Source organism: Hippocampus comes, unplaced genomic scaffold (genome assembly GCF_001891065.2).
Source record: "Hippocampus comes isolate QL1 unplaced genomic scaffold, H_comes_QL1_v1.1 scaffold132, whole genome shotgun sequence".
Classification (NCBI taxonomy): domain Eukaryota; kingdom Metazoa; phylum Chordata; class Actinopteri; order Syngnathiformes; family Syngnathidae; genus Hippocampus; species Hippocampus comes.
In genome coordinates this window covers 3,807,868-3,831,487 of record NW_017805467.1, presented here as the reverse complement: position 1 = coordinate 3,831,487, position 23,620 = coordinate 3,807,868, and the positions used below count along the sequence as shown (strand labels likewise).

The following is a 23,620-nucleotide window of genomic DNA, read 5'->3' as shown; positions in this document are numbered from 1 at the left end:
TGAACTCAGGGTGAAATCCAACATGAATTGCAGTCAATATGGAATTATACTGTACATTATACTGTACTTTATTATAGCTCACATAACCTGTTTGACAGACATCGGGACTGAAACAGACACAACAGAAAATCTTAATGAAAGTCAGACTGAAACAATAACAGAAACTTGATTATATGTCTCCTTTTCACCCGATGACAGACTGAACACAGGCTTCAAACATTACTTTTGATGTATTATCCTTGCCCAGGCCTGCCTGGCACTCTTGCCCCATTTCCTCTAGGAGCTAAACCTTATGGATCTGGCAGCTGCGTCAGCCTCCTCTAACAGTGTGGCTGTGACATCATACCGGCACATTATAACCCATAACTGAATGAATTAGTGAGGAAAGGAATGGCATACGCGGTAATTACAACAATTGAGAAGGTCCAACATTTTGCATTCTCTCCTTTTTGGGAAGAGACACGTAATCAATGGATCAAAGCAAAGGGGAGCGTACAAGAGAGTTGAAGAAGAGAGTACAGGCAAGATGAAGCAGGAGGAGAAAAGTGTTGAGGTGATCAGTGACAGAAGAGTACCAGGTCTATAAGACTATAAGAAGTCTATGAGACAAGCCATGTATGGTTTGGAGATGGTAGCAATGACCAGAAAACAGGAGACAGTCCGGGAGCTAGCAGAGTTGAAGTTGGTGAGATTCTCTTTGAGAGTCGTGAGGAAAAACGGGATCAGGAATGATCTTGTCAGAGCACAGACCGGAAGGTTTGGAGAAAAAGCGAGAGTGGCCAGATTGAGAGGGTGTGGATTTACAGAAAAAGACCAGCGAATGTACAGTATTGCTATAAGGAAGCTGGAAATTGAGCTGTCAGGTCCTGTCAGAGCTAAAGAGGGAGACCATAGAGGGTATTTATCGGTGTGTTCACAATGTTACGCTGAAACAGATTCCCTTTCATCACAGAAGTGCTATTGACCAATCAACAAATTGCAGTCTGTCCAGCTCCAAACTTTTATGACAATATCCATGCAGTTGGATATTGTATAAGGGTGTGGTGCTCTATGGATCAGTTATTGTGGAACACTTTGCAATTTTTGGCAGTGGCAATTGAAAAAGACATGCAGTATACTAGACTCTACTGCTTGCAGGACAATACGTGAGGGTGATTCATGTTTTGCTTGGGATTAAAAGACTTAAAAGTAGGGATGTTTGATACCACTTTCTTCTGACTGATATCAATACAAGTGTTGATTTTTTGAATACTCACCGATACCTAGAACTTCCTCTGTGTCAGATTTTTTTTTTTTTTTGCCTTAAGTATTTGGTGATTTATGTCGGCAGCACTCACAAGTATCCAATACCAGTATCGTCCCGATACAAAAAAAATGATATTGTACTCGCCCATCCCTCCCTAAAAGTATGTAAGACCCTTCTTTGCCCTAATTACAGTACTGTACTAGTAAGAATTTACTTAATGGCACACTTAACGCCACATGCTTAATGTCTGGCTATCTTGGTAAAGTTGTCAACTTGCCAGGTTTCAGAATTATGCTGGAAAAGTCGGACATCATGTCGAGCTGCGTTGAGACAGTCCAAGATGTACTACAGTTAAGCATCCCAGTGTCATCACATCAGGGAGCAGAGGGCCGCCGCTAGACCTCAGCTTTCCATTTTATTGCTTTAAATCACTCTCTGCATCCAATCACACGCATGGATGAATGATAAGTGAGAGGGTCCGTTCTGGTTTAATGCAATTACATTGAGCAGAAGGAAAGGAGTATCCTGCTGGCCACAGCTGGCTACAACTTGTAACCTAGGAATGCATGTGGTGACATAAAAATGGAATGGTCTCATCCCACAGCTCCTCTTTTCTGGGCACACTGCACTCCTGATTTGTCTTTCCAAGCGCGGAGTCATTTTTTCAGACTTGGAAACTAGTCATAGAACTTCTTACCAAAACTACTTTCAATACCCCTCCCAACCTCAAGCCAACAACCCTTGGAGAAAGGACAACGCCACTAATGAGCCGAACATTTATTTCCCCAAGCCAAGTGGTGAGTTATGGAGCTAATTTTTAGGCTGTAGGTAAAGTATAAATCATTACTCTTTCCCTTTTGGGACAGCAGGAGGAAACCTCAAAGCCACACAGTAATGACAGTTTAATACATCTTCATCCATAAAACCACAAGCGGGTCAACATTAGATTGCATCCTGCGGCACTGTCTCGCCACACACCGTTAGTGGAAACCTGTTACATTTATTCATCACTGGAAAAGGGCAAGTAAGGTGCAAGTTGGATATGACAGGAAAGGTTCGTGTGTTACCTGGTCCTCCATGAGCAGGATGAGTCGTGTCACCACGATGTTGACTGCATTCCCCAGGCTAGAATCCTGGAACAGTTTGGCAACCTGACCTCCAGGGAAACAAGAAAAGACCAGTCTTAAAAAGCTGACATAGTCGTCCATTCCAACAGCTTGGGGAAGAACTGGAGATGAATGGTTATGGACTGCCACAATGTATCCCACTGGATTTGGGGGTATTTTGAAACACATTTCAATTCAGGAGCAAATAGGGATGTAATGATATCCAAACGTCATAAATACAATATTATCACGAAATAAACCTCGCAATACAATAATTATTATGATATTGTGGCGAGATTGGCCATAGGAAAAACGACGGTGTTGTATAAAAATTCGCAATATCATTATAAATAAATAATTTTTTTTTTTTTTTTAAGCTAATACATTATAACAGCAGTGACAAATTTTATTGTCATGTGTTCCTATTGGATCAGCGGTATCAAGGTCTTATGTAGGTCACAATGCTGTGTTCGGCTGACATGGCGAAAAGTCATGTTTTACGAAAGCGATGTGCTGCTTTTAATGACGACAAGTAAATGAAAGCACAGCTAGGCTGAAGTTGTTCCACTCAGGTGAATATCACCGGCATTTTGACTGCTTTGACTCAATTAATCATGTAAAATACATGTCCACATGGGCGGCCAGGTGGTCCAGTGTTTAGCGCGTCGACCTCAGAGTACAGAGGTACAGGGTTCAATTCCAACTCCGGCCTGCCTGTGTGGAGTTTGCATGTTCTCCCCGGGCCTGCGTGGGTTTTCTCCGGGTACTCCAGTTTCCTCCCACATTCCAAAAACATGCATAGCAGGCTGGTTGAGCACTCTAAAATGTCCCTAGGTGTGCGTGTGAGCGCGGATGGTTGTTCGTCTCTGTGTGCCCTGTGATTGGCTGGCAACCGGTTCAGGGTGTCCCCCGCCTACTGCCCGAAGACGGCTGGGATAGGCTCCAGCATCCCCCTTGTGAGGATAAAGCGGAACGGAAAATGGATGGATGGACATGTCCACATCTCAGCTGCAGTTACAAACAAAGAAACGTCAACACGTTCAAAATGAAAGTGGAACTGGTGTTTGTGATGGATTGTAAGTGTTGTGAGGAAAAAAAAAAAGTCATGATAAGTTTAAGACAAAGAATGTTCAGATTTCTAAAGCAGAGCAAAACTACTAGACTCGACTGTAACCCCGAAAGTACAATGGGCAAATATCAATAGTTTATGAAGAAGACTGCATTGCCTGTATTACAAGTGCCAACAATGACGGAAAAAAAAAAAAAACCTGGCAACCCAAGCTGTACTCTTGTCATTACAGGTTTCAACAGTAATTTGGAATACTTTGCACCATAGACCTAGAACAGCTTGTATCGAACCTGCTTTTCAACAATAGCCACGAAACAACCATTCATTAGGCACATTCCAAATGTGTGTGTATTGGTAGAAGTGAGGAAGTTGGTGGTGAGTGATTCCCAGTGGGACAAAACATTGCAGCTGACAAAATATGGTAGTCGACCTCCCACCGTCAAGCCTAATTTTAGTTTATATTTGGTTTCTTCATATAGCATCTTATGGAGAGCCATGTTTTCAACCAACTCGGGCACCCGTGTGTTTAAAATGTTAAAACCAAACATTTCATTTTATCTATTGTCAAATTATATTGTATGGCCAAAAGCAATGGGACACCTTTGTCCCAATCATGAATTTTATTTGCATTATTTATTCTGCATTTATTATTTTATCATTTTAATTGCACATTATGTGGTTTTAAATATTCTATGATGTTTTCTTATTTTGTTCTTTTGGTTATGTAAAACACATTTGATTGCCATCGTGTATGAAATGGGCTGTGCCTAGAAACTTGCATTGCCTTGACTTGCCTAAATTTGGAGTTGGTTTGCCATTTTTAGCAAGAACAGCTTCCCATTCTTCTGGGAAGTATTTCGACAAGATGTTGAAGGGAGTCTGTGGGTATTTTTGTGCATTTATCCAGTCGGGCATTTTTGACGTCAGAAGCCTAAAATGAAGACTGAAAATCTTTTATAGTTTATCTCAAATGTGTTTGACGTGGTTTGATGTGGTCAGGGCTCGCGAGTGCTTCCACACCAAACTCATTCCATTATGCCCCCAATCAAGCTTGGAACAGAAAAGTCTCCCCAAAAAGATCTCATTGAGTTGGAAAACTGGAATTTTCCAAAATGCTTATGGAGTGGAGAACTACAATTGGCTTACTCTACTGCTAGGAACAGTGCCGTGAAACGGATTTGCATTCTTCTCAAATTTTTAAAATTCTTGCACAGTTTCACCACTTAAATGTTCAAGCACATTTTTACTAAAATGCAAATTTTAAATGGTGATCATATTTATTCAGGAAAACTATTTGGCCCTGTGTAAAAAAATACTTGCCCCCATAACCTAATAACCGGTTGGGCCACGCAACAAATGAAAAGCAACAAGCGATCTATTTCAATGAGTCCTCCACATCTCGGTTGTGATATTTTGACCCAGTATTCCTTGCAGAATAGTTTTAATTCAGCAGCACTAGAGAGTTTTCAAGCATGAACAGTCTTTTTAAGGGCATACCACAGTATTTCAATCGAATTCTAGTCCAGACTGTTACTAGCCAACTCCAAAATCTTTTTTTTTTTTTTAAACCACTCAGAAGTTTACTTGCTGGTGTGTTTTAGATAATTGCTGCACAACACAAGTGCGCTTCAGTTGAGGTCACACACTGATGGCCGAACATTTTTCTTTAGGAATTTTTAGGAAAGAACAAAATTGAAGGTTCCATCAATCACAGCATGTGTCCCCAGACCATCAAACTACCACCACCATCTTTCACTGTTGGTATGATGCTGTGTTACATTTATACCAGATGAAATGAGACACATGAACACAACTTACAAAAAGTTCAAACTTTTGTCTCGTCAGTTCATGCAATGTTCTCCCAAAAGCCTTGGGAATTATTCTTTTTTTTCCCTCAAGATGAGCTTTTAGGGTTCTTTCTGGTCAGCCGTGCTTTTTTTTTTTTTGCCTTGGAACTCTGCCATGGATGTCCATTGTTGTCCAGTCTCTTCTTTACTGTCGAGTCATGACCACCTGACCCTCTCTAATGCAAAGTAGGCCAGCTTTTTTTTAGATGTGGTCCAGGGTTCTTTTTTTGCGACCTCCTGGATGAGGCGGCACTCCACTGTTGGTGTCATTTCTGTAGAACGACTGTTCACCACTCTTGTATGTTTTCTCCACTTGGACAGAATGGCTCCTACCGCGGTTGACTGTAGTCCTAAAGCTTCAGGAATGACTTTGTTTCTTATATGTTTTTGAAATTTGTTGGATCATGGCATTTGGTTGGCTCCATTTTGTCAGCCAGTTTTTATTTATGTAATTTATGAAGTGAACCGTTCAGGAAGAAATCAGGCTTGGTATGGTTAGTAAAAATGAACTCAGCTTTCCCAAAAAATGTGATGAGCCACAGAAGGCCCACTGAAGGGCCCTCCGTCATCTGTCAAAACAAATCGCTGATGCACGTCGTCAGCTGAGTACATGTGTGAACATGTTATACATCTTTTAAAAGCTGAGTTTCTGGAGATTTGAATGGTACCCTACATGTTACAATTGTCGAATTTGAACCGGAACTTGGGGAGACCTCAAGCGGAAATACTTTGTCACACAGGGACAGATCATTTTGAATAGTTTTTGATCCTTGTTAAATAAAATCATCATTTCAAAACATAATTTTGTTTACCTGGGTTATCTTCGATATTTATATTAGTTTGGTGATCTTAAACATGAAAGCAGGGACATAATGCAAAAAAAAGTTAGAATTTGAGAAATGGGCAAATACTTTTACATGGCCTTGTAAGTCTGCAATTGCCCCGTGATCAGTTGAAGGTCTACCCCGCCTAAGTGCCTGAAGATGGCACGACTGCGACCCTAATGAGGATAAGCAGTTCAGAAAATGTATAGATGCATTGCAGGTAGGGTGAGTAGATAGGTAGGTCGATACTTTATCGATCCTGTACAAAATTCTGGAAAGCAGCAGGTTCAACTTTACCCGCATCATCATTGTAAAAGTGTTTCTTGTGTGTAGTGAAACTTACAATATTCATGAGGGCCAGGATGTACTGCTCGATGTCCTTACGACCATGGTAGCCCACCATCATCTTGTCAGCCACCACCAGCGTCTCCACGTAGCGCTCCCAGCTCACCGAGCGCTTTAGTGGCAACTGGCCTCGTCCGACATGATGAGGAGGCGTCTTCAGCGTCCTCTGCCACCATGATGAGCTCTTCACTGACTTCTCATCTAAGGAACAGGATGCACATTTTGATCATAGTACCACATGCTGCATATCCTCTCAACAAAGCCACAAGAATGATTTCTGAAAACCCCATTCCAAGACTAGTGGCTGGATAAAGACTAACTCTGATGCTATTTTAACTTTAACTTTTGTCATAAAATGAATTATATATTTACTCAGCAACGCCCTGTCACACAGACTTGGTCACAAATGGGAACTCAGACACCACCGCAGTCCACAATGCAGTCGGCCATGTGGTTTGACTCCGGACCTCACCGCTAATTCTAAAATAGGCCAGAATTGTTCCCATTCTTACCAATGACTCCACAAGACTGGCCCTTGTACTGATGGCGGAGGGATGAGCGCTTATAAACCACATGGGGGCGCCCCTCAGCCCGGTCCCCTCTCTCCGGTTTGGTTTGGTTTGCTGATGAAATAAGAGGTTCGATCAGGTACTCTTCTCCCCCAGCAACAATCACCCCCTGCTGCAGAAACAAAACAACACAATGCAACAGTCACAGTGAAGCCAATTGCAAATTTCGATACCGTGCCAGTCCCTACGGATCACTTGAGGGAACACCAAGTCTTTGCTTTTCATGGTTTCATGCAAGTCAACTGACCGCGATTGTGCTGTTGTCCAATTTACAAGAGAAAAAGCCATCAAGATAATTACACGACAGTATATCTATTACTATGTAGTCATAATTGCCATCACCGATACACTTTGATCGGGCTCTTTGTTATATAGTATGAATGGGATACATGGAACACATTCAGACAAACCCATGTGAAAGCATGCATGAGAAGAGCGAGATGAACCCATCGCACACGGGGTGACAACACTTTTGATTCTGTTTAGATCTGCCCGCCTCAACTCAGAGCCAGCTTCTCCGTTCCATCCACCGCGGCAGCTATCAAAGAGCATCTAATCCCATAATAAAGTTAGTGATGCTCCCGTGGACATACCACCCGCTCGCTGGATGAATGTGTTCATGCTGGCCTGCCCAACAAAGTAATTAAGTGTGTGCTTTATTAACGCTCCGTGAACACATCTAATCTTCAGCTGCGCATGCAAGTGTTATTGTGGGGCCTGCTGTGTGTGGTGAGAGGATACACAGCTACACTGAGATACGACTGTAGGGAAATGGGCTCGGACAAATAAAATGATCAGCGTCAAATTTCAAAATGTTAAGTGTATGCCAGCCCTCTGTTGTGGTGTCTGGAAGGGACTTCATGACAGTATGAGGCAGTTCAGATGGCAATCATAGTTTACAAAAAGATAAGTAAATGTACTGGTGCTTTGGATGGTTGTTTAAACTTTCAGAGTGTTCAAAACAGGTGTTTGGCACATCTTTATGTCTTTTGTGCCTTGTTGACTGCTGCTTTGTGCTTTTTGACTGACCTAATGATCTCTTACATTTTTAAAAACTGCCTTAAAATAATCTTAAGACACGCCTGTTCAGCAGTGATTAGAAGCTGGGTATTTTCAGCAAATTTCAGAGCCTTTGGAAGTCCACTTTGTGGTTCAGCTTTGGGACAAAGTATGAAGGGTTTCTTCAAATCCAGCTGGCTCTGTGTTCTCCTGGTTCTTTCTGTGCAATACTGTGAATGCCTCTTTTAGAGAGTAGTGTTCAAATGTGCCTGCAGACAGGGCATTTTAAAATCAGATCAAAATAAGGCATCCACTTTCTATCGCTCTTGTTCTCATTGGGGTCGTGGATGAGGGTCAAGAAAAGCAAATACTGTAAATAATCCATCAATTCATCTGGGCAATTTGCATGAAGGCTCTGTGCATTTGTGGCTTTTCTACATACTCCGGCTTCCTCCGACGTTCAAGAAGCATTCAGCAGGTCACTTTCACAGAAGACTAAAAATATTCTTTCGGTGTGAAAGCGAATGTGGATGGTGGTCGTCTATACGTGCCATGCGATTGTCTGGTGACCAATCTATACCATCACTCCCCCAAAGTCATCTGGGGTAGGCCCCAGCTCACCCATGAGCCTCAACAGGATAAATGGTCAAAATGGATACGTGATGGCGACAGGTTGAATTAATTACATTTCCATCATTTTATATCCTGAACACGTATCTTCGATTCAAAGTCCAATTATATATACGGACGGAGATGATCGGGAGTACAGGGGACTGACGGAGGACTTCATGGACTGGTGCCTGCAGAACCACCTCCAGATCAACCCCAGGAAAGCTAAGGAGTTGGTTGTGGATTTCTGCAGGAAACTGTCTTCACCTGCACCGATGAACATCCAGGGTACGGTCATTGAGAGGGTGACCTCCTGCAAGTACCTGGGTGTTCTTCTCAACAATGAACTAGATTGGTCTAACAACACGGACTCTCTGATCAGGAAGGGGCAGATATTCCTGCTCAGATAACTGAGGTCTTTTGGAGTTCAGGGGTCACTCCTTAAGACCTTCTATGACTCTGTGGTGGCCTCAGCCATTCATTATGGCATAGTCTGCTGGTCAGGCAGCATCTCAGCCCGGGACAGAGGGATACTGGAACGACTGGTCAGGAGCGCCAGCTCTGTCCTGAGCTGCTCCCTGGACACTCTGGAGGAGGTGGGCAACAGGAGGATGCTAGCCAAGCTAAAAGCTATGATGGACAGACCCTCCCATCCCCTCCAGACCACCCTGACAGCACTGGGCAGCTCCTTCAGCCAGAGACTGATACACCCACGCTGCAAGAAGGAGAGGAACCGCCGCTTGTTCCTGCCGACTGCTGTCAGGCTATCGAATAGACAGACCTGAAAACCTGGACTCACGCCCACTCACCCATTTTATATAATATATAATTAAATATGTTTTTCTATATATATGGGCGGCCCGGTGGACCAGTGGTTCGCGCGTCGACTTCACAGTGCAGTCCGGTTTCCTCCCACATTCCAAAAACATGCATGGCAGGCTGATTGAACACTCTAAATTTTCCCGAGGTCTGAGTGTGAGCGTGGATGATTGTTCGGCTGTGTGTGCCCTGCGATTGGCCGGTTCAGGGTGTCCCCCGCCTAATGCCCGAAGACGGCTGGAATAGGCTCCAGCACCCCCCGCGACCCTTGTGAGGATAAAGCGGATTGGAAAATAGATGGATGGGGATATATGTGTGTGTGTATATATATATATATATATTGTCTACTTTTGTTCTTCTACTTCTCCCTTTCATAATTTTGCTGCTGTAAATTGGGAATTTCTCCACTGTGAGACAAATAAAGGGTTTCTTATCTTTTTTTGTTTTTGTTTATGCCTAAATGATTTGGCTTTTTCATTTTCAACCACACTTTGTATACTGGTGATATTGAAAAAATAAATAAATAAACTTGGAATTTGCACTCTTACCAGGCCATTGCAGTTGCTGAGGGCCACTTTGCTGGAATGCGGCTGGTCCTGGAGGTGTCCGACATAATGGCAGTGGGGAGAATAAGGCTCACTCCAGGCTAATCTGCCTCTTTTCCAGTACTCCACCCTAAACTGGTGGGCTAACAGGCCTCCCTGCAGCGTCAGGTTCAGCATGAAGTTGTTGCGTGACGTAGATAGCTGATAGTAGAGCTGAGAGATGGACGAAAGTTAGAGTTGAACATAAAGCAACATTTTATAACTACTTTATGATAATGCAATTTAAAAGGCAATTATACAGAGGTGTCAATCGATGTTGTTTCTTCTGTACTGCGTCTTCTTCTGTGGTAATGAGAGGCTTTTGTGTGCAGAGTCTCTCCATTGGGTCCTACGCGCACTGGAATTGCAATCTCATAGTGGCCAAGACTGGACAGGAAGGTAGCTATGGAAGGAAACAAAATGAAGGCATAAAACAAAAATAAATTCAGAAAGGCTTCAGATTGATCACGCATTACTTTTAATATTGAGTCACTGGTGGTGTATTGGTACATTTGCCAGATTTCAGTGCAGGTAAACAGGGTTCAGTTCCCACACAGCCACTATGTGAGAATGAATCTTTGTCTGTCTCTATATGTGTCCTGCGACTGATTGACGACCAGTCCAAGGTGTAGTCCACCTTTTGGCCGGGATAGGGTCAAGATCCGCAATAGCAGGATTAGCATATAGAAAATGGATAGTTTTAATATTTCTTAAAGAAACTGATTCAAGCGGCCAATGAAACAATGTTCGGGAAACTATTTTTAGATTGTTGCTGGCACTTTCACTCTGGCTACGTCTTCAGCAAGACGCAAAGGGATGTCTCATGATTACTCTCAAACTATATACAGTACTTCAGTCTGTCCCAATCTGAACCAGGGTCTGGTGGAAGAGATTTACAGTAAAAAAAATAAAAACAATACAGAGCACCAAATACTCAGTGTTAATTACATCCAACGTATGGCCTCTGGAGAGCAGCAGCTGCCGCACTGTTCAAGAATTTCTCATAAAAAAATAAGCATTTCCTCTTCTCACAAACAATGAGACAGGTGCTATTGTCCTGACAATTCTGACAATAAATGGCAGGGTGTTAATTAGTTGTCAGTATTGTTACCCTCCACGGACGACAGTTCATGAGACCTCACAAACTACAAAACGTATTTGTCACTCACAAACAAGGCAACAATGAAAGCCACCTACACACATTAATTTAATTCAATTCACGTTATTTCAAAAAGATCCTCATGAAATACCGCTGGAAATAAAAAATAAAGTGATTAAATGGGTAATGATTGTGTTGGTGCTGCTTTTAGAGTTGCTTCAAGTCACAACAATAAATATGAAACACATGTTGCAGTGCAGTGCTGTTTGGGTATTTTAACGGAACAACAACACCGTGTCTTAACCACATTCAATCAATTAGAGGGGAGACATTTACATGCATGGTTAGATGGTGATGACAGTTCTCGTGTTTATATATCGATTGACTACAGATGATTCCAAAGGCATGCGGAGACACACCTCTTGACTTCACATCTAAAAAAAAAAAATGTGACATCTGTTTTAAAACACGTTCTATGATGTTTTCTGGAGAAGCAGTTTTGCTTTTGCACTCGCTTTATCAGACCTAGGAATGTTTTTTTTTTTAACTTGTCAAGTTCTAAATCACCGAAAAAAGATGAGTCATTTAATTCTACTGATTGTTAGAAAAATTATTGAAATTATTTTGTCTTTTTTTTTTTATAAGATTTAAAAAAAAAAAAATTTATAGCATGTCTTTCCCTTTCTGCATCCATAATATGCAGATGATCAGAGAGAACTTTTGGCTCTCACCTCACCTCCGATTGAATGATTAAGATGTGAACCTCAAAATATGAGTTGTGCATCTATTTCTATCTGCCAAAGTTGATAAACTAGAATGCTTTTTACCGCAGATTTAATCTTTTCATACATCATGACTCATGAGAATAGAAATGTGTGAACATGCTAAATTTAGGCCATCTCATAAATGCTCCCAAACATCTACGAGCAGGGCATCACCCTTGTTTCGCTTATCAGCAGTGGAAGGAAATACTCTGGATGGAAAATGGTCCTCCCTCCACACGGGGCATGAGGTCAACAGACGCTCAGAGCAAAAAGCCTCTTTTTGAAACAATAGTCACAAGAGCAGTAATCTACAGTGATATACTTCAAACTCCAATAAGAGTGGAGGGAGTTTTCTGCATATTACATTACACTAACAGACTTTCAAAGTAGTGGTAGCGGAATATTTGTAAAAAGATAGCACTCATACAAAGGATGACAATGGAATACCAGAACACTGTAACGAATCATTATTGTAAGAAATGCAATATGTCAGTCATTATCTGTAATAAGATTTGTTCTTATTTTCAGGCAATCCTATTTATCTGTTGTTTAGCATCAAACTGTTTTAGCCGTTTATTCCGGTTGCAACAGTTGGAGAATGGGCCCTCCAATAATGCCTCTTGTGCAGTGTCAGTGTGTTTCTCTCGTGAGGAGGGGAACTTGGTTAACCGATATATGTTTCATTGGAGAAGCCAAATTGCATCATCATAATTTTCTGTGAGTCACTGAAAAGCAGACCCCATTTATGTGTGTTTTTAATATTAAGTACACTATGCAATGTGACTTAAACCTACCACAGATAAAAACATCACTGGTACCCGGCCTTTAACGGGCTTTCATTTTTGAATATAGATTTACTTCTTGTAACATAAATAGATAATAAAACTACACTGTAAAAAAAATAAAAGTTGAGTGAACTCAAAATACACCATTAAATTGGCCATTTCCCCCAAAATATTTAATGTTTTGCGAATATGACAAGTGGCTTTGCTCCATTTTCAAGAATGAATAACGAGTTTACAGAATTAATTGTCCATTGTATTATCACCTGACTTAAAGAAAAGTAAAAAAAAAAACAAACAACCTCAAGAAGCTATTTTGGGGCAAAAAACTCGCTTGCTTTGTTTTGTTAACACTGTTACCATAAACGTCAATAATTCATATTTTAACATACTTAAAATACTGTTTTAGCCCCCCAAAAATACAAGTTGTGTTTTTTACAGTGGAGTGGTTTTCAAATATGAGTAGGCATACTTTATGAGAAAGTAGCGAAAAAAAATAATAAATAAAATGTGATTTCTGAAGACTCATGACATTTAAAGTTGGACAATTCAACAAAATATTTTGTTGTTATGAGAATTGGCTTTTCTGCATTTCACAACAAAGAAATAAGAGTTTACAGAACGATTCTGCCAATTATTGAACGCAAACTCAAAAATATAACTAAAAAGAACTTGCTTGCATTGTTGCACTAGTAGTGTTGCCATAAATTTTAGTATGTTTTTCCATCTCTCTCTCTCTCTCTCTGTCTGTCTGTCTGTCTGTCTGCGTGCATGTCTGTCTGTCTGTCTGTCTGTCTGTCTGCGTGCGTGCGTGCGTCACACGTTCGACATTAATCGTTCTACACCGGTACCCACAGTGGGTATTGTAGGTAAATAAACGCATGACTTAGCTTTAAAGAGTTTTAGGCGGCAAGTGTGGGATGCCAGTAGCATATATAAGCTTCCCACTGCCCGATAAACCATCCCCAAATTTTGAGACGCTAGATTAATGTAGCTGACTAGGTTTCTCAAACGCACCTTGACTGACATGGCAATTAAAAATCTCACCAGGCAACCACAGCCATCACAGATTGTCAAGTTTGTCCATCCCATCCACCTGCATCGTCTCACGACCCACGACCATCCTATTCTCTCCACAGTGGCCTGAAACGAGGCTGCTGTGGCCACCACAAACTTTCTGTAAACGGATCCCAAGTGAATTTCAGAAGTTTACTCTCGGTGCATGTTAGCAAACAGCTCTCTATTTATATGTAAATTGCAATGAGCCTGTACAGTGAGTTTGCAGATGATTACATTATTGTCCCAGGATAAATAATTTAGTATTCCTTCTAAGCTGATACTGTTTATTGCATTGAGAAATACTAAATATGTGACCTCAAACTGAAACCTCCTGCAAAAGAAAAACTATAGCTTGAAAAGTGTGGTTCCTAAAAAAAGCAGCATGGCAAACGTTTAAGACAACTGGCTGTGATGGGGTCAGATGTCATGTTGAGGAAATATACAATTACATCTTTGTTCAGGGTGACTAGACATGTACACTCTTTCCCTTTGGGGGATTTTGGTAATTCGAGACTCAAGTGTATGTGGGGGATGGGGTCACACTGAGAGACCTGGATCTGTTTCACGAAATGTGAGGTGGGCAGCCACGCGTCTGTGCAACAAATGTTAGATTTGTGAGGAGGGTGGGCTGGAGCCAGGAAATGCAGGGGGGGCGGGGAATTCAAGTTATGTCGATCTTTGGTGTGCATGAGCCATCAATGGAGCCAGGAAATGCAGGGGGGGCGGGGAATTCAATTTAATGTCGATCTTTGGTGTGCATGAGCCATATGAACTTTAAAGGTGGTCAGACCCCCATCACAATGTCAAGCATTTTGACAAGGTGTCCAAACCACAAAATAATTCAACATTATTAATAAAACATTTTTATATATCATATAAAGTGCCCTGTGATTGCCTGGCGACAATTAGAGGTGGACATTTTTTTCCGGGAATCCCTTCACCTGAAAACACTGGATTGGGACAGGATAGGATAAAAAGGTCACGGGAGCAGTTGGAAGTGGGATTATCTAGTAAAACAACAAAAAAACGTTTGGACAGATGCACAACCATTTTTAGTGTATCTCCAAAATGGGAGCAGGACGGAAGTAGGAGTTGTTTTGATCAGGAATTGGACAGGACCGTTTTTTTTATGGTCCGGCACTGGGATGAGACGGGATATTTTTCTGTGGAAGTGGGATGGCTACTCCCATATCACCCTCTAGCAATCATTCCAGGGCACACCCCGCCTCTCGCCCAAAGTCAGTTGGGATGGGTTACAACACACCCGCAACCCTACTGAGGAAAAGCAGTATCGAAAATGGATGGATATCTAATTAAATCTTTTTACCTCTATAAAGCTGAATTCCATCAGGTGCACAATACAGTATTATGTACAAAGCAACTGTAGTGTCTAAAAATGATTCAGAATGAATGATTACAGATGTTGTGTGGATGACTTTCTGAGGTTAACTTTACAATGTCACTTTCCAAATCCATGATTTCAGGAGATCGCATAAGCAATAGCTGTTTTGTTGTTTGCTTGTTTGTTTGTTTTTTTCTTTTTCAAAATCAAGTTTTGTCCGTCCACTTAATATTTTGCAAGGTTTTTTTTTTTTTAAGCTTTGTTCGAATATGAATGGACACAGGTACTGTGGATGATACTACTGGATGTAACTTCCCTGGCAGGATTAATGTTTGGGTTTACAGATAGCTGCTAAGTCGTAACCGTCTCCTCTCACCTTGTGATTGTGCAAACTCATCTCTGCGACCTCCTGCGACCTCTGCGGCACCCATGACGACAACGACAGTGCAGATCAGTGCAGTCCTCCATAGCATTTCCATGATCACTACAGAAGTAGCTATAGTAACAGAATTCAGTGCAGTGATTCCCGGGCTTCGGTCCCAACATGTCTCCTGCCCTCTCTGGCGCCCCCTCGCCTAGCAGTGGGACAGCTCAAGAGTCTGATTAGCCATGGCTTGAGGAGGTGTGGAGTCAGACATGGCAGCTTCTCTCGAGCGTCTCTCTCAGCAAGTAATGATGGATCCAGGAGGAGGTCTCCAGATGTGAACCGACAGACCCACGAAGAAACCAGTTTGAAGGCAACTGTATGAGCAAACTCTTCGTCGCAGCCCTGCAAAGGGAAAGTTTAACAACATGAGGGAATTTGAAGAAAGAGATGAAACAAGGCAAATGCAGGCTTTGTGAAAAATAAAGCTGTTTTACAATATGTAAACCCAGAAGGGTCAGGGTCTTGAGCTCCGAGTATTGCACGTCTCAAAGCTAATCAATCCTGGCTTTGGCAAAGGCCAAACACCCTATCTTTCACTCTGATGGTCAAAGACAACGGCAAGTTCAAACCTGAGGCCCCCTGGGCCTCAGTCTTTAAGCTGCCTGCCCACCGGAAAGAGTTCAAACACAAAGAAAGCATTGACGCTGTTAAAAGCTGTGCTTAATGCCCAAACAGGGACTTAGGTGGGTATTATGTCAGAGATCTAGGGGTAAAATGAGCCAATTTGAGAGGAGCAGCAGGTTGCCATCACCGCTATGCTGGCTGGCTGTGCTGTTGGTTGCATGGCCGAGTGAGTTGCAGGCTGAACGCTTGACTGTGCAGCTTATAATCGGCTAACATTCTGGCAAGTCAACTGCTACTACAGTCGGGTCCATTTGAGACTCAGCGGAAACGTTAAGGGAGCCGATAAGATAAGAGTTACTATTCATCAATCACAATGCTAACTTGATTAGCATTCAGAAGAGTGCATACCACCACCGAGTCTGAATTCTTACCAAAGTGAACAAAGATTCGTGGAGCACCGTGTTAGACGTATGTTCGTTGGCATATGTATCGTCAGTAAGCAGGCCACCTCTCAGAAGATCACGTAAATTACCAAGAGGCTGTTTAATTTTTAAAAATACATTTTTACACTTTATGAGTTCTTCCTTCACCAATATACCATGCCTCTACAAAGGTTTTATATTAATTGTGCAGTCTTGCTAAAATTCTGTCCAAAAAACTAAGGCCCCTTCACATTGCATTTGAGCGCCTTAAATCTACTGACACGCTGCAATGGAAAAACTTCAACCCTGTATCGGGTGTAGAATCTCCACATCCAATATACTTTACCATTTTTTTAATTGAACCGAAAAACATGGAAGTGGCTTGCAACAAAGAGAAGGAACAGATGAGATAAATGTTGAGAGAAGATACATTTTGATACTGAAATGCCATGCCATTCTCTGACTGCACCCATGCGCGACAGTTTAGTCATGTTCTGCTGCATCACTCGATATACAGCGGACCTTACATGCCAGCCAACAAATGGCGAACAAAACAATAATTCCTGTATAATTTGGGAACTACAAAAGCAAGGTCACGGCAGACCAAAATGTAGCCCATCTGACAGCTTTCAAAATGTCCAATGCATTCCAAAAAGAAAATGGATGAAAGAACACATACAGGAGTGTAAGATACAGTTTCAGCAATATCAAACCAAGGTCCTTCTAATCATAAATTGCCCACATCATTCGGTGCATTTGTGACTCTCACTCAAATATTTCCTCGTCGGAACTCAATTTTGACCATGTGCTGGGGCTTTTTTGGGATCAAAAACGTGATCTCACCCAAGGCAATTTAGTGATTGTGTTCCTTTTTTAAAATTTTCCTTTGTTTAAAGAATTCAAAGCTCACCAATGAGAAGCATCATGCTACTTGTGGACAGGTCACACTAACCCAGGGATGGGGAAACTCCGGTTGCTCAAGAGCCATATCCTGCCTGTTTTAGATCTCTTCCTACGCCTACACACCTGATTCAATTGATCATGATTGTTTCAGGCTTCTACGGAGCTTGCTGATGAGCTGATCGTTTGAATCAGGTGTGCTGAAGCAGAGAGAGATCTAAAACAGGCAAGATCTACTCTCAAAGAAGCGGAGTATCCTACTGTTGCAGTAACCAATCAGCTCCTGAGATCTACACAATAGGTTCTCAAAATTACTCTCAGTATATTTTTTTAAATAACTTCTCTTTGCTAATGGACCTCTCCTTTTTATTTCTTGAAGTGATTTAATTACATGAACGTAAAAGCTGTTGACATGAAAATGCACAATTCAAATGAAAAAAGGAGAGAGAAGAATAAATATAATTTCCTAAAATCGTTCAGACCTATCATATATGCATTGCATTATAATCAAATTTGACATACAGTACATAAAAGATTAGTATGGAAGAAAGCCTATTTCCACAGCCTGTTCCTGTGGTGACAACAAACAGTTCACAGTCGATGATGGTGCGATCTGAGTTATACCCCGTTGATTATGGAATCCACAGTGGTTTTAAATATATGGCAAGAAGTTAAAGATTAAAAGCAATGGTGCATGTATAAATGTCACATGGGTAATTATAATGATGTACAGCTCGGATTTTTTCAATTGCAGGATATGAAGGGCCACAGAGCTCCCTTTCAGCAATAGCAACTAGACTTAGGCAATGTTTAGCACAGTGGTTCTTAACCTGGGTTCAATCAAACCCTAGGGGTTCGGTGAATCGGTCTCAGGGGTTCGACGGAGCCTCTGCCATGGAGGGTAAGACACACGCGACTCAACATGTCGATTTTCGTGTTGACCCGCCCGCTTGGCCATCACTGGCTGCAGATGATCACATGACATTGCTTGTCCAATCAGTGCTGTGGAAAATTTAGTTTACCTAGTAGTCAAAGTGTGACTGTCGTGATAGTACAGCGTACAACTTTAAAAAAAAAAAGTATACTTATCTCTTGAAATTTTATTTACTTTTTTTTTTGTTTTTAATAAATGGAAAACAAAACGAAACATAAATATCTATATATATATATATATATATATACCGTAATTTACGGACTATAAGCCATGACTTTTGTCACACGCTTTCAACTCTGCGGCTTATTTCATGAAGCGGCTTACATAAAGACTTTTCTAACGGCCGCCTGTGTACCGTCTTTCTTTGTAAATATCTCATGTTACAATATGGGCACCTGCAGCTTATACACAGGTGCGGCTTATGTGTGTACAAAATATTTTTTTCCTTTAAAAATGTAGTGGTGCGGTTTATAATCAGGTGCGGTCTATAGTCCAGAAATTATGGTGTGTGTTTTGTTTTTTTCACTAATGAAGGGTTCGGTGAATGTGGCTGTGTCGTGTTATGCAAGGTCAGGTTTCAAATGATCTGATCCACTCTTGGCATTATTGTGATGTATTGTTTTTTTTAAACAACCGGATTAATTTCAACCAAAAATATGCAGAAATCCATGGCTCTGTGAGATAATTGAACTCTCATTTCCATGCTCTTTTCTTCTACTATGAAAGTGATTCATAATAAATAAATAAATACATACATTATTTCTCCTATCTTCCGCCAGTTACAAGAATAAGGGAAAACAAGTCAGATAAGAACCAGGATCAGGAGTCTCATTTTCATAGGGATCCCTTTCTTTGACTGGACTCTCATTTTTCCGACTCGACATTGCAGTGTCAGCTAAACTCCTACACTTCTCACTGCTCGAAAAGTCTGCCCCTCCCTCCCTTTCCTACTTCCCTCAAAGCCGTCTGGGGAAGAGAAGAGCAAACGGAGACGCCACACGGGCCCAGATGGCTGGCAGCTCACCAACTGCAGCCAAAGGTAATCGGAAGCAGATGGGAAACCTTTTGGTGACGAGAGCAGGGGAGCAAGTTTCCTCGTGAAAACGAGTGGGTGGGAGGGGGGGAGGGTGGGGGATGTAAAGCCCCGGGGAATGAGGGAGAGACAGCAGAGAGCGAGCTGCTCAGGGCGGGCTGAGCGAGCCATTCAGTGTTCCCTGGCTGAATGCAGCATGAAGGAATGGCAGCGTGTACATTATTGTCTTATGGTAAATTTTAAGCAGCAGTGGGATGGTACGGTATAGGAGCGTTTCGGTAAAACACTGAGCACTCTTTGTACTGTTACTGCTTGCCTTCTCCACTTTGTGGAACAAGTGAAAGTTTCTCTCTTCCCCTCCCTCAGGCTTTCTCACAGCCATTTCCTGCACAGGCCCAAGTCCACTACGTTTCATTACCTCTGCTCCCACTCTCGATTTATGGAGGGGTTTATTCAACTTGCAGCTTGATATCAAATGCTTTTCATTACTTCAACTCTCATCTTGTTATTTTTTTTTTTTTTCAGACCGAGAGGGGGAAACTAGACCTCCCCAATGCAGTTGCCTTTCATGTCAGGCTTCTTCAAACAATCGGCGGACACACAACAACATGCATGCACTATTTCATTAACTCTCCCTCAGTGAGAGATCAAGTCATAAAAAGACTTCTTGCATATGGTGGCGATGTCTTGCGCGGACCCTCTGAGGCAAAAGAAATAAGTTGATCACAAGGCCAAACGAGTGCATGCCCCTTGCTTGGATAAAGACATTTGACGAGCCTTGGAATAGACTGTAGCAAGCAAGACAAGAGAAAAATTGGACCGAGTTGCAGACAGGCCACACAGTTTTCAGAGCAATCACATTTTGCAAAAAAAGAAAAAAGGGGGAAAGAAGAAGGAGAGAAGAAAGGGGTCGTTGTTATAACGAGAGGGAGAAAAGTTGGACCACTCAGGATAATTGGGTGGGAATTAAAGGCTGGACCAAATTCGCAATGTAATGATGCTAGCCGGCGCAGCGGCCATTTGACAAATCTTTTTTTAGGGAGCCAGTGCACACTAAGTGGGAGATGGGCTGTACAGTGAGTTTATAGTTCATGAAAAAAATTAAGTTAACTATGCTGTCCTTGTCTTTAACTGCTGCCAGATAGTGTGCAGCTATCCCAAAACTAGCTCACTAATCTAAACCATATGACCGACTCAGTAAAGTTTGTGTGGCGCAAACAGATGCTAAGTGTCCCTCAGTCTCACTTCAAGTCAAGCACCCGCTCACCTCTCTCTCTCTCTCTCTCTCTCTCTCTCTCTCTCTCTCTCTCTCTCTCACACACACACACACACACACACACACACACACACACACACACACACACACACACACACACACACGCAAACAGAGTCTGCACTTTGATCAGTGTGTAGCCCGTGAATCTGCTTCAGATTCAGTTTATTATTGCGTTGAAAAGGCGGTGCGGCTTCCCTTCTTCTAAAAAGACCTTGAGGCTGTCGGATCAAATGGCCCGTAAGAATGTCACAAGTCAGATGCAGCGTTTCAGACCGCTTCAGCAGCAATTATTCCCTCATAGCTGTCTTGAAAAAACAGACAGATATTCTAAGGGATCTCCACATGAAACCCCTGAACAGGTGATGGACATAATGCAAAGCAGAGGGTCTCTATCTCAGACTAAACTCTCACTCTGTGTCTGGTATAAAGACAGAGGAAAAGAGGAGCAGGCATTCCTCTCTCCATTTCCCCAAATAAACAGTGCAGATGAAAAGTGGGAACATAAACAGGCCCGTGAACCTCCGACGTGAACCCCTCACTCTGAAAATGGGCCTTGTAAATCTGAAACAATATTTAGAGAGGGAGAGAGAGAGAGAGAGAGAGAGAGAGAGAGAGAGTGCTGACTCGACATTGACTGAGTGCAAACACTCACAGCAGAAGCTCATATTCTCCATCAAATGTTATTCAAATCATCAACGTGAATCTTCTTTAATGCTGCCATCTAAGTCGCATCCACAAAGAACCAAGGGTATTGGAGGACAGACTCGACTACAATAGACCGCAATAGTTGGCAAACCTTGACCTGGAAAGTGCTTGTCAGTGTCCTCTGGTGGAGAGCACTGGCATTTCTGCGGGGAAAATGTGTGTATCCACCATTCAACAAGAGAAAGTCCATCCATTTTCAAGACCGATTATTCTCATTAAGGGTGCGGGTGTGAGGAGCTGACTTTGAATGAGAGGCGGGGTACACCCTAGACCGGACACCAGTCAAACGCAGGGCACATATTATCCAGCTAAACAGCCATTTATGCACACATTCAGACAAATGGACAAAATAGAGTCTTTAATGAAACAAACGTACATGTTTTGGGGATGTGAATGCGAACATGCAAATTCCACACAGAGAGCCCGGATTTGAACCCCCATCATCAGAACTGTGAGGCCCATGAACCACTTCTCCACTGTACCTGATCATCTAATTAAACACGATATTTGCATAACACAATATGTGCAAATATTGCATCCACATAATTAAGATGCTGCATGCAGATAAGGATCCACATCATTTAAGACACATAAAAATGACTCATTAATTCATTTGCTAACATCAACGTATTAATCAATCAACCATAATCATTTAGCTCCAACTCCCTGACCACCCTGGTTGCCCCTTCACGTGTCCCTAATTGTCAGCTGTTGGTCACCTCTTCTGTCCCCCATCTCTCTCTCTCTCTCTCTCTCTCTCTCTCTCTCTCTCTCTCTCTCTCACACACACACACACACACACACACACACACACACACACACACACTACACTGACTGCTGTCATTCGGCAACGAGGATTTACCAAGCTATTCCCTTTTTCAGAACAAGACACGAATTGAATATATCATAGCCACTCTTCTAAATGACATTTTAATGCATCACAGCTAAATCAATATGCAGAAAACTGTTAGGCAACTCAAGAAATCAGGCGGATGCTCCTCAAAAAAGCGTGTCATTTGAGCGGGTTTTGAGTCTAGCATTGCATCAGTAAGAGTACCTGGACTCGGCGACCTTACCTCTCCGTGTCCTCGGCACAAGTTTCCGCTGCGCCTGCCTGCTGTCTGTGCACGGTCTCAGAGCGAAGGAGGCGCCGGCGGCTGACTGAGCCGAGCTGAAGGGACTTGACTCCTTCTCTGTCAGCCCAGAACCATCGAGCTTCCTGAAGTTAGCTATAATGTTACACTTGAACTTCCGGTTACATTTAGAAAATAAAATGTATTTTGAAAGTAATGCATAGCATTGTAATCTGGTAAATGTACTTGGATTACAAGGTATTCTACGTTATGTTTTCTTTACACACAACACCGTGTTTTATTTTACTGCTGTTCATACTTTCCTACCAGTATGTTATAAAATGAAGTCCCCATGAAATACATACTTGTACTTGCCATGTCGAGGCTTTGATCCTATAAAAATAAATTAATTTTAACAATCAATAATTAATGTCTAATAATCATCTTTCCTACGTATTTTTGTCCAGGAAAAGATCTACAAGAAAAAGTTGTAGCGGTTGTAGCAGTGATGGAACATTGTCATTTCAATTTGATAAAGTGATGTTTCCAACTTTGTTACATTATGAGAGATAATTATTGTATTGTCGATCAGTGTCTTAATATCATTATTTATGATTACTTACATAACACTGCTACTAGAATCCACACACCTTCAAAACCATCACTTTTTTGAAAACAAAAAACAGCATGTTTGTTGCACAATTAATGTTGTATCTTCAAAAAGAGCAACCCATTTTCAGCATTTTAGATTGTTCAATAATTTTAAAAAAAGAAGAAAAAAGGAAGAAATAGAATAAGAGAATAAGACATAAATGTTGAAACAGAAAAACAGACTCATATGGGGACTAACCAATAGTAGAGTTTTCTAAAAACATACACTGACCTCCTGACAGTGGAGAAAATTAATCGTCATTCCGGCAAATTTGTTATTGCAGATGTGTGAATTACTCTTGACCTGATGTGCCTTTTAGACTCTGTCAGTGCAAGAGTTGAAGAAGTACTTCTGCTTTTACCTGTCTTTTATTTGAGTACAGTGTGTGACGAGTTTGGTCGCTTCAAAAATGTCTGTCAATCTCAAACAAAAGAAGCAATAAGGGGGCAGAAATGACTCTTTAAAGTTCTTTTATTTTGAAGAGTAGTATGTTCCGTTTCGTTCTTGTTTTAAAGTAGCTTGATGAAAAAAGACTGACTGTGTACGTCACTCTAGAAGCCAGACCAGCAGC

The 23,620-nt window shown here is 41.8% G+C and overlaps 1 protein-coding gene across 1 annotated transcript in view; it reads right to left on the bottom strand.

The window, feature by feature from the left end:
• Nucleotides 1–22,510, bottom strand: part of adamts10 (ADAM metallopeptidase with thrombospondin type 1 motif, 10) — a 46,933-nt gene extending 24,423 nt beyond the window's left edge. Inside the window, exons 1-7 of the mRNA XM_019875334.1 lie at nucleotides 22,401–22,510; nucleotides 15,440–15,832; nucleotides 10,278–10,420; nucleotides 9,982–10,191; nucleotides 6,950–7,118; nucleotides 6,436–6,638; nucleotides 2,314–2,397 (exon numbers count right to left, since the gene is read on the bottom strand). Coding sequence (XP_019730893.1) covers nucleotides 2,314–2,397; nucleotides 6,436–6,638; nucleotides 6,950–7,118; nucleotides 9,982–10,191; nucleotides 10,278–10,420; nucleotides 15,440–15,542 — 912 coding nt within the window. The 5' untranslated portion in view covers nucleotides 15,543–15,832; nucleotides 22,401–22,510. The remainder of the gene's footprint in view (nucleotides 1–2,313; nucleotides 2,398–6,435; nucleotides 6,639–6,949; nucleotides 7,119–9,981; nucleotides 10,192–10,277; nucleotides 10,421–15,439; nucleotides 15,833–22,400) is intronic.
• Nucleotides 22,511–23,620: the final 1,110 nt, after the last annotated feature.